At 35.2% G+C, this 12,491-nt stretch overlaps 1 protein-coding gene across 1 annotated transcript; it reads left to right on the forward strand.

The window, feature by feature from the left end:
- The first annotated feature begins 262 nt into the window (after nucleotides 1–262).
- LOC149782167 (low affinity immunoglobulin epsilon Fc receptor-like) lies at nucleotides 263–12,035 on the forward strand. The gene is made up of 5 exons (XM_089933591.1): nucleotides 263–380; nucleotides 1,348–1,448; nucleotides 1,801–1,903; nucleotides 8,625–8,835; nucleotides 9,755–12,035. The coding sequence occupies exons 1-5, from the start codon at nucleotides 344–346 to the stop codon at nucleotides 9,780–9,782; spliced, it is 480 nt and encodes a 159-aa protein (XP_089789717.1). The 5' UTR covers nucleotides 263–343; the 3' UTR covers nucleotides 9,783–12,035.
- Nucleotides 12,036–12,491: the final 456 nt, after the last annotated feature.

Consider the following 12,491-nt stretch of genomic DNA (forward strand, 5'->3'; position numbering starts at 1 on the left):
AAGTTCAAATATAGCGATCACCCATTACTTTATTTCACTTATTCGTCTGAATCGCGGCGTGTACATGCAAATATTGTCTCACTGTCTGTATTCCGGCATTTGTGTATAAACATGCATGTATGTAAAACCATAATATTGGAGTCGCAAAGTTTCAACGTTTGATATATAATTAAAAAGACATGAAGCTTTGGAAAGTTTGCATCTCGACTGATGTGATCACATCTTGTGATCAATTTCATTTGAGACGAGATAAGAGTTGCAAAGAGAACGAGAGATTAAAGAGACGCAAGTAATGTAAAAGTGTCCCATATTTACCACTTATCAGTGTGCAAGACGTACATAGATGTCCTATTTTTCGCTGCTAGCAATTTTAGGAGTGGGTACGTATTAATTATTTCGCTCTTTGCGTGAACTGGTATTACATCTTGTAATCTAGTTTGAAAGATCTTTTTAAAACAACAATTACAAGATGCCATCAACTGACCTTTTTTCTATACCTTCATATATGTAAAAAGAAGCCAGCAACCACCATCGAGCAAGAGAGAGGGGGGTGGGGGAGATGCTCAAAATGAATAATAAACACTGCGCAATATTCAGGTTTCCTTTGAATTTGAAAAAAGACGAGATCGTTCATCTGTCAAAGATGTACATTATACCAAAAAAAAATAAAATAAAAAATAAAATAAAAATAAAAATAGGAAGGCTTTTAGCATCAGATTTTCGAACTCGAAATTATATTCCGAAAACATTATACACAATATTTCAGCATTCATCGTGGGATAAGATTTATTTTATACTATCTTAAACGTATAAGAGTATCAAACAACACAAAGTAAAAATTAAATAAAAACGAAATTACATAGAGAATGCGCTTGGTCAGTATGTATGCATGCATGTATTATTCCTTTGTCTGGATGTCAGTATATCTTGATAGATGGGACTGTAAAATGTGGTTCAGGAAATTATGCCATTTAGTAATGACGTCAGCTCTGACCATGATTGGTTTATATATAGCACGTATCTTATGTGCTGTAACCATTCTAAATCCTTCCGATTGAGTTTAAGGAAAGAGAATACTTTCGAAAAGTGTCATGCATACTTTTCTTTTTATCAAGAAAACAGATTGTACTATTTTGCATCTGTAACATAATTGTCTTTTTCATTTTGTCTTCTTTCTTGTGTAAAATTTATTTTCATTTATGTTGTGTAGTTTCTTTTTTGGACATTAAGTACAGATTTTTCTTATAGTTTTATATATTTCTATTCATCTTTTCATTCATTATATCAAATATTATTTTATTTCACACGAATATTTATCTTCTCATCATATTTAATCCTTTATCACAGCTTTCCCAAAGGTTGCCGGGGATTGCTTAAATGGCTGGCTGCATCACGGTCACTCCTGTTATCATATCAGTCGGGATCGTGTAGCTTGGGCTGATGCATACGTACGTACTGAATTAAAAATTCCAACACTTGTTACACACCACCATCACCACCCACCACCCAACCCGCCCCCACCCACTTTGGTTCATCTGTACAATGACAAAGTGTGGTGAGTTGGCATTTACATTTCCAGAAAATAGTTTTGATCCAAATGTTGACGGAAAGAGCAAGGTGCTGATGGTCGTTTTTACTGCAAGGGGCTCTGAAACTTGCATTTTACTCAACGTAATCTTGGAAGATCTTCAACTAATTATTAGTTCTTCTTAACTCAGAAACATCAATATCCGCATATTTTGAGCATTTTGTATTGCCTTACATAATGCCAAAAAGTCTACTAATTCTTTCTTATTTCAGAAAGTCTGCACTATTATAGGTGAAGGTGCGAATGGACGTCTTGTGGAGATAGAAGACTCTACAGAGGCGTACTTCATCGAGCATCAAATACAGCTGATGGACGGTATATTTTGTGTTTCACACTTTTGTCATGTTTTAGCTATGTGTTATTATATGTTTATTATTATGTTGCAAATATAGGCTGCGATAAAAAAATACGATACTCGTCTATGACATCAGTCATTTCATATGCTTCGTTTTGTTCCGTTAATATTTATGGATTTTGTGAAAATATAGTAACCAGGTTGCATCTGACATTGACACCTCAATTTGGAAAACATTTCAAAATAAATACCTACTATTACTTGGCATAAATTAAACTGACATCATAAATCATAATGAGTGTGTGGTACCTTTGTCACCATCCGTACATTAACTAAAGTCTCAGTACTGTGAACAATGAATGAATTACAAATTCCCTGTATTGAGGCACAGGAAAGCTACTTATATTCATTTAAATGGTTGCCAATGGTATATCCTGATTAAACATATAAATACAACTATCACTCCATATGTGAAACAATATTCAAGTCTTATCTATTCAAAAATATATAATACAGTCGGAATAAATTCTAGTCATTCTCAATCAAACATAATTTCCAACTGTATAAATATCATTTGACATCGCAAGATTTGATAATTGCTTTACTTTTAATCAACTATCACCATCTTTTTGCAAGACATCCTGCACATGATAAATGTATGGAGATAATTGATTTCATGAAATATTAAATGTTTGAAAGTACCCATTGTCAGTGGCATCACTCGGGTTGGTGTCACCCAGTGCGGTAGCTCATGGTGTCACCCCCATGGTCCTCCTTCCGTAACAGACCATACAGAATCCTTAGTAATGTCATTTTGGTGTCACCCCCTCTGATGGTGTCACCCGGTGCAGTCCGCACCCCCTGCATCCCCCTAGCGACGCCACTGCTGTGCCTGCTAGTCATGTATTTAACTATGATCGGTTATCCACTCATAAATTTCATAAATCCGACTAGACCGAGCAGTGTGTGCTCTGTAAAATTTGCAATTTTTCATTTTGGTGTCACCCCTCTGAGATGGTGTCACCGGTGCGGTCCGCACCCCCCGCACCCTCCTAGCGACGCCACTGCCCATTGTGAATAATATTAAAAAATTGAATCTTTTTACACTGTTTCCCTCAAGGTAAGTGATTCGGTGGCAACAAAACGGAGACAGTGACTTATCTAAATAATTTATTCAAAGGTGAGTAAATCTGAAAAGAACCGAAACCTATGATCTATGTACTTTAGCATTCACGAATATTAAGACCGACTATATCATCGTCTGAACGCCAAGTGACAATGTCCTTTGTCCCGATAATGCGACTACTTCATAGTTTGCAGCAAAATCACTTCAGATTTATTCGCTAATGTTTAGGAGACTATGACCTGTTACCATAATCCGAATCTTGTCATTCTACAAAGATTTTTAGGCTCTGAACAGACCAAACACTTCAGAATCAGGCATCCAACGAGCCCGTACAAATGAGTCAGAGCAAACTGAAACCAACGACAAGATCACTCGTGAAATATTTAAAAATTACATCATAAACTAAGAAAATGGATGTAAAAATCGTTGGATTCGAACTCGCTTTCAAAGTCAGTATAGTGTTATCTATTCTTTTTAATTATTCCTAACCGTGCACAATTTATGTGATCGAGTGAAAATAATTTTATTCCCTCCTCCCAAAAGCCAGCAGAAAGACATACTGCTAGACTTTCCGCAGAAAATAAAATAAAATAACTATATCAAAGTAACGATTTGATAGACTGACGGTGATAAATGGAGTATGATATATTCATTCCTCCAAAGTATTTTCCCAATCTAATCTAAACTATTTCAGGGATAAAATGTATCATTGAACTCATTCACGAAATGAAAGACAAGAATGTATGCAAGTAAGTAAGTTAAATTTGTCATAGCACCCATACTTTCTAAGCGTATTACAATATTTATACTAATTTGTTTACTTTAGGAGACGGTGGCAAGAAATTCAGACATTTAGTCAAAATTTGGGCATGGTGTCCAGGATCTTTATGGCATGTAAGACAATGCTACCGCCACGCTTTAATAACCTGGTGATAAATACTTAATTAACAGTAAAAGCGTTTATAAAAGAAAGCAAAGAGCAAACATTTTTGTTCTGTTTGGAAAGGTGTTTTTGTTATATAGATCAAAAATGTAAAATGGATTCATGAAATACTTTGTTTTGTGAGCTGGCATCCTTTATATCGAAGCATCTGCTGATACAGGTTTAATTATATACAAGTTAATCTTGTTTCAAGACAAACAACTTGCATCGTCTTCAAACAGAATATGTTGTTCATCATCAATAAATTCAGCTTCGAAAGTATGAAAAAACAAAACTATATAAAACGAAACGAAGCCCCATATCTAAATATATAAAAATAAAAGAAGCAACAAAAATCGAAAACAATAAGAACATAAAAAGAAAAAAAAAATGTAGCAAAAAAAAAACCAAACAGGAAGAAAAAAATAATTGGAAAAAAGCGTCAGTTATCTTAAAAGATTTTCATGAATGAATACTGAAATCGTATGCATATGACAAGCTTGGCTGATCAGCAGAAGTATTTAGGTGAAACAAAGGCATATTGAATAGTTGCTGGATTGCATAGAGGTATATAATGAACTTGACTGGAAATCTCCAGCATTTATAAGCTTGTTTCAATGTATAAAATATAACATCGCGAGACACTGGATTATTTATAAATTAGTGTTGTTAACTTTAACAGTAATACTGATCTGTATAATAGAAGACAAGAGACTTAAAACCATCTTGCATCCCAAAACAGCTTCATGTAAAGAGAGATTGTTCCCCTCCACTATTAAAATAGCATGAAGAATGGTTATCATAATACCTGATCTTTGTAAAGTTTTAGAAATAATTCTCCTAAAAATGTAACGAAATCAAAGAAATTATGTTTTATGTGAATTGGAAACATTCACCAGTTGTGAAATGCAAAATTTAATCTTAATTCTGATCTATTGTAATGCTAATATTAGTAACTCTCCAGTTTTCCTTTGGAGCTCTTAAAGAAAATGCATTAAATTACTTCCATGACTTTCATAACTACCTGCAAGCCAGTTTGATAATATTCTCAACACTGCTAGAAAGGTGATTAACTTACGGAACAGATATATGGCGGCGAAGACGCAACGATCAATAAACAGACGCCGTGTAAATTCAAGGTTATACAAGGGGGGTTACTTTGATATCGCGGTAATAACGAAAAAATATTTTTAAGACGGCAGATACTTGTCCTAATGTTACGGTCTTGATGTATATGCTGCGCAAATTGTAAATCAATTTGAAAATTGGATGCTATTTCAGTAGTTCTCATTTCATCAACTCTAACCTCCAGCAACATAAACTTACCTTAGAGAATTAAAACAATGCATATGTAATCACCTGTGACGTAGGGTGGGGGCGCCAGGAATGTCAAGGAGAATGGGCACACCAACGTGAGCATGAAAGTACATGTCGACCACAAACAGTGTAAGCACAACCAGGTGTTGCAAAGAAACGTAATAAACCGTGTGCAACAAAAGTTAAAGAGAACATCTGTCAATTACGAAAGCAACCAGAAAACAACATTAACATCCTACATAGGGCCACGAGAGGCCGAGTGGCCTAGAGCGCTCACCGTTATGGATCACTGCCATCTCACCTCTGTTTGCGTGGGTTCGAGTCTAGAACCCGGTCAATGTGGGTACGTAAGAAAGCTTGCCAGTAGCTTCTCGAGGGTCGGTGGTTCTTTCTGGGTTTTTCCTACACTATTTGTAATAGCCGCCACGTATAGCCTATCTTGTGCTGAAATAGGACGTTAAACCCTACAACAGCAACAACAACAACAATAACAACATTAACATCCTTCATAGTTTTCATTTGCTACCAAAGATTCGATTTCTTGCTTCTTCACGATATGGTAATCATGTGATCAGACTCTTGTATGAAATCATTGGACATTGTCAGATGACAATAGTTAACCGAATCGTTACAGTGATATCGATTTTGGGAAGATATAGATTTTATTTGAGAAAATCGAGCACTGCCTTGTTTTGAAAAAGTGACATTCTTAGGTTCATATTTAAAACAGTGCACTCGCCATTTCCGACATTTTCCCGAAATAAAACTGGTGATGCAGAATGAGTAAATTACTGTCATCCAGTGTATATAAGATAAGCACACGATATATAGTGCAATGCAGAAAATTAACGAAAACCTGGAATACCGTAAAGAACCCACGATATCGTATGAAGCTACCATAATTGTCACATATTTTTTTATTAGTCCGTTTATAATACATAATGCAGTTTTTCTGCTAATATCTGGTCCTTCTTTTTTTGGTGAATATATGTCAATACAAGAGTCTCGGAATGCACCAATGTACGTTATTGGATAGGTGCAGGGGCGTATTATCCATTAAGCAGATTAAGCACGTGCTTAGGGCACCAGGGCCAAAGGGGGCACCACAAAGTTGAGGAAAGGGTGAAACGAAAAAGAACGAATGAAGATTTGTAAAAAAAATTGATAAAACTAGTGCAAATTGATCATAATGTTCTGTTTCTTGATCATGGTGCACCCTAGGGTTATCTTCCCAGGTGTACGTGGAAAGGAGGGGGGCACCAAGATTTGTCAGTGCTTAGGGCACCAGTGAGCCTTAATCCGCCCCTGGATAGGTGGGTAGGTGAGTATTAGGGTAGCTAGATGGGTAGTTAGGCCGTTCTGCAGATAGTTATGCTTTCTTGTTTAAAATCATTCCTTTATTCATATCTGTAAGTATATGTGATTTAGAAAATAAAATAATCTTATGTTAAGGGTCCGTTCCGCAAAATACAGCCAGCCAGGAGGATGTTTTTATTATGCGGCAAGGAATAAAACCAATCAAAATAAAGATGTATTTTTGCAAAGGAATGAAATCAAATGCAGACGTTTTTTATACATAGTGTAAATATGCGTCACTAAAAATATGTGAAGATTATTTACATATGCATACATAATTATTTCCATAAATGTAGCTAGTTAGGTAATTGAGTATGTAAAAACATTACAGTAGGTAGGTAGGTAAATATTTCAATGAGTAGGAAATTCTTGATGATTCACAAGTACAAGAGACTTTTGAATCTCTTGTACATTTGTAAAAAAAAGATCATGTGCTCGAAGAATAACACACCAAAATTATTTGTGTAGAATTTCGGTTGTTCTGTTTCTCAAAATACCGTCATCTTTGGGGATATATTTGTATTTCGCCAAGCGGAACGAAACCAGTTTAAACAAGGACATTTTTGTGCTATCATACGTTTATGTCATTTTATTTCTGCCTCATTGCATGTCTGTATTAAGTTTACGTTTGATATGCTTGTATATGTGTATATTAAGGAATGTGGTAGGCATCTTAGTTACTTGTTTGCTTGGTTGGTTGATGGGTAGGTTTCATGATAAGTTTATATACCCGCATTTTGATATCTATATATGAAATAAGTTTGTCAATGATATCAGCCAGTATTAATAATACTTGTATGGAATTTCGGTCGATACATTCCACAAGACACTATTATCCCCTCACCCATTTGTATTTTGCGAAACGGAATGGTAGCAGTTTACACTAAGATATATATATATATATATATATATATATATATATATATATATATATATATATAGGTATATTTACGTAAACGCATGTGCGTGACATTCTGCCTGTCTGTATGAATTTGTGACGGTTGATAGTCATACATCTGTCTTAATGAATGTGGGTAGGTGGGTTATTGGTTGGTTGGTAGTAACCTAATTGGAAATGATCTGAGTATTGGTCTTTATCTGTACTGATAATGCATGGAGTTTTCATATCTTCTACTCATGCATTCATCTCTTTTCTGTCTCGTTTAAAGATAGTATCTTATTTCTCATCTTTTACATTATTTTGTTTGTTCTAGTAAATTTGGCAATGAATAATTTCTCAAGTCTAAGATTAATCAACGTCTGACTTTCAACGTTATTATGCTATACTCTATTATTTCCTCTTTTTAATAATTGTTAGCACTTATATGCAACTTTTATAATATCACATTTGGTCATGACACTATAAAGAGGTGATTATATGGCTTAAATGCTGCTGCCCATCCTATTGGCAAGTGTATTGAGTAAATACGTTTTTCGCATTTCTCTTTGTGCAAGTTTGTCTTTACTAATAAAATCATGTTATAATTATTATTTCTTAAAAGTAAAACGCTTTGTAGCGTGAAGCATATATCGCAGTGAGAGGAACTTTTTCTGTGTTTTTATTCTGGTCAAGATCGAAACAAAAACAGAGCAAAATTGTAAAAACGACACAGAACATATCACGTACCAATGCAACATGAAACCTAGGTCACGGCGACATCGTCATGGTGTGTTAACGTGGTGCAGATCAAGTATCATGCATACATTGCCTCAAGCTGCTACTTTCTAGAATAAGTTTAAGATAATTGTTGATGGCGGCAAAGCAAATTCAATGGGCTCATGATCGTCATCATTGCCACGACACAGACCCTCCCAATGTCACTGCCACGACACCTCACTCCAGATGGTAGCAGCATGCCATCACACTCGTCTACTGATAGGATAACTTAAGTTCTCCGAATGTTTCACATCCTCAAAGATGGATGAATTTTGATATATATTGGCCTGACAAGACGGTCTCAAAGTAACAACTAATACATTTATTTTCAAAACAGATTTGTAAGTTATGACTTTCTTGCAGATGTTTTTTGGATCGGCGCTACAGATGTGATGAATGAGGGCAAATTCGTTTGGATGGCCAGTAAAAGCACAGTAACCACAGCCCACTGGTCTCCAGGACAACCAGATAGTGGTTCTATTGAAGAAAACTGCATTCACATCTGGGGTAATGGTAAATGGAACGATGCCGCATGCGCGGGGCAATCACGATACATATGCGAATCAGATGAAGGGTAAGAAATTTTGATATCGGATCTAATTTCGCAGTAGTCACTCGCAAGCTCCTTCCCTCTGCCCTTCTCGAATTTTTGAAATAATTTACAAGTAAAACTTGCAAATTTTCAAACTGCCTGCCCCCCCCCCCAATCTGTGTGTGTGTGCTTGTGTACAAGTTTTGTTTCCCTTTTATGTACAAGAAGACAATGGTCCAATTATCCGTAATTGACCACTATGCGAGTAAAAGCATTGCAAGTCATTTGGGATCTGGACATCCGGTTTGTGAAATATGGAATATGTTCCACTACAGCTTGGTGAAGTCTTTAGTGTAGATCCCTGGGTGATGTGATGGTATGTGTGCACTGTGAACATAATTAACTGGTGCACTCGGATCAATAGCATAAAGCTACAATAAAACCCGGTTTGATTTGTGTGACAATAAATTAGTCCATTCTTTAACTTTGTTTAGAACAATGTGATTCGTGAGAAAAAAAGCAAACTTAAATTGGGCATTCTTCCTTATTTTCTAAATCGTCACAAATCAATTTCTTTTTGTAATTCGTAACCAAGAAACAGTTTTCGAAAAACTTGAATACCTCGCCCGGATTTCTGATCGTTTCCCTGTATATCAATAGTAGTATTTGTATCATTTGTATTTTAAATCAGCAGAGGCAACAATCTTATTCGGAAGGGACGTAATGCTATATACTGCTTTAAAATCAAGTACTGAACGTGTGCGTGTGTGTATGAGAGAGAAATTATGTATTTTCACATACCTTTCTAGTATATTGTAGTTTAAGAGTAAGTAATAATAGCAATAATAATAATAATAATAATATTGTTTTTGTTGTTGTTGTTGTTCTTCTTCTTATTATTATTATTATTAGATTATTTTACAGACATATGCTTCAGAATTATTCCATCTTTGTCTTTCAGGACATTTCCTGCGGAAGTTGTCGGTTAATTGTACTGGTACAGGACCATAATATCAGCAAGACTTACTCTAAATGTGAATGTTTACCATTTTACAATTGCTTCTTTTCGCAAGCAAACATTAATATTTTGAACAAAACAATGTTGCTCAAAATATTTACAAACTTATCATAAATAAAGTACCCATGTTTTACTCCCTCCCCCACCACCACCACTGCAAAGTACACTCGGCTTGGGACATAGGGATGTCGAAGTTAACATGTGATTTTTAAGCATTTTGAGTGATATAGAGATAGAATTTTCAAATCATATGAAAAACGAAATAAAACTGCACCACGACTTACAACTGGCTGGTCGCGTTAAATTCTAATTTTACGGTCTTATAAGTAAATTTGCTTTAGTGGAAAATTTCATCAAGGGAGATTTATTATGGACAAAATATATTCTCAGATTGGGAATTGTTAAACAAGCAGGCCTTGTCAATCTGACATTGAAGATACGATGTTTTCAACGAAGATGACATATCTGAAATTACTACTGTTAAATGCACTTATTTTTTTAGTTTTCTTATTTTCGTGCTTTTAACATAATCGTTTATGAGCAAATTTATATCCATCGTAAACGTTAACTATATCTCTCGTTAAGTTAGAAAGCGTCTCTAATTTATTTGTGCTGAACATGGTTTAAAGACTGCACTGAAATATGTACTTTCAAAGTAATCAATTACGATGGGAACCTGTTTCAAATAAAGTGTCTGTGAGTAACAGAAATGAAAATCATTACCTGTTATTAAAACAAACGAACCGCAACAATTTCTGAACTTACATTGTACATTATACTTAAAATATATCACGAAGTCTGAGAATTGTTTTAGATCCAAATAGATTTATGTTCTGTAAAACATCTATGCACCGAATGCACACCAGAACATCCTACTCAAAATGTTGAAAATTATGAAGAAAACTACTTACTGACATGTAAATCAAAGTGGACCACGTGCAAAAATTCTGCTTATAAACAGGAACACAAAAGTTCATACATCTTCCTCTAGCGCCTTTTGTTTAATTCGTGCTAACAAATTCCGACGGTTTCAGAATGCGTGAAAATGGCTACAATGGCATGAAAATAGAACTTGCTGAAAAGGCTCGAAAGTATTCTCTGAACATCAATATATAAATATAAATGTGTCTACAAAATTTAATTTGTCCAACCTTCCTGGCAGTTTTCGCCTAATCATAATGACTAAGTCCATTAAAAAAAGTTCAAAAATGAAAATAACAATTGTCATAATTGCCTGAAAGTAACAACCGGTCATCTACATATACATACAAATATTCTATGCAAATATCATCTCCCTACATTGAGTGCTTTTAGTGCAAACATGCCATCAAGCTTGGGACTGGCAGATGGGCGAATAAAACCTTAATGAGATGCTTCCGCTGCAAGTACAGTGGACAATAAAAAGTATAATAATCAAACGTATAATAACATTATGGCAAGTTTTAAAAGTTGCATCCATAAAGGCTCGTGTTTCCTTTCCTTGCTTGTGTTGCAATTAATGAATCACCATTTCCTTCTCTTATAAGACAGCAGGCATGCAGGCAACAGGCTAGCTGCATAATGGATTGATTGACAAATGGAAGGATGAATGGACAAAACTAAATAGATTTTTAGGTCCGTGTGCAACAAGAGTTGGTTCACCTAAGCATCACATCACCTGCAGAAAATCTAAACTTCTGAGTAAAATATTCTTTGGGGTGGTTTTTACTTCCTTGGTAAATAGAACACCATAGTACATGAATAGCTAAATCGAAAATATCTACTACATTTGTGTCAGGTTTTACATTGTGGTTTATTATAAACCAAAGTATCATACTGGGAGTGTGATATTTGACAGGAAGGATATTTTTATCAAGCATAGATGACTAAACATCCAACTGATGCAATCAATAGACAAAAACATTTTTTATGTTTATATAGTTGTGTGTTATTGTGTCAGCATCTTGCTATGATCAATATGATCGACCGTTGACTGCAAAAGACCACAAATTATCAAAAAACAGCTAAATATTAATCATTAAGAGGTAGGTCCAACCCACCACCCACTCCGTTAACAGATTTGTCCTTTTATTCATTAACATACACACATATTTCTTTTACAACAATTCCACCATGCTGCTTTTTTTAAAGCAACATATTTAGCTTTAGTCCTTCCTCAGTTTTTTTACTTTAAAGTGAGTGGCAGGATTGAATTGTTATACCAGTTTTGAGCCGGCCTCACAGTGGTGGGGGACAAGACATTGTAAAATAAAAACAACCCAGTCTTATAGCGTCTCCAGAGACCTATGACAGCAAGGGGATGAAAGTAGGTAGTGGTAGTCCCTTATGCCTCCAGAGGGGCTACGCCAGCCTCAAGAGATAAGCATCTTTTTCGAACAAAACTAGTTTTTTGTTGTCTTACTGGATTCCACAGTGGGTCATTTGAAATAAGAAGACTTGTGTGTTTTGTCATCTTTGGAAATTTCATCTGGAAGCAGGACGGCTATTGGTTCAGCCCCCTGCTATACAGTCTCTTTTCATCACCACTCCTCTGTACATGCCCATAAAAGTATATATAGTGGTTACAGACAGACGATGAGGAGACGAAAGAGACATATCATTCTATGACGCAGCATAACACATGTAATTCAAATTAAAGTGAAAATAATGAAAAAGCAAATCTTATTGAAATAAAATTTTG

This window comes from Sinohyriopsis cumingii, chromosome 15 (assembly GCF_028554795.1).
Source record: "Sinohyriopsis cumingii isolate HCF-2022 chromosome 15, ASM2855479v2, whole genome shotgun sequence".
In the NCBI taxonomy this organism is placed as follows: Eukaryota; Metazoa; Mollusca; class Bivalvia; order Unionida; family Unionidae; genus Sinohyriopsis; species Sinohyriopsis cumingii.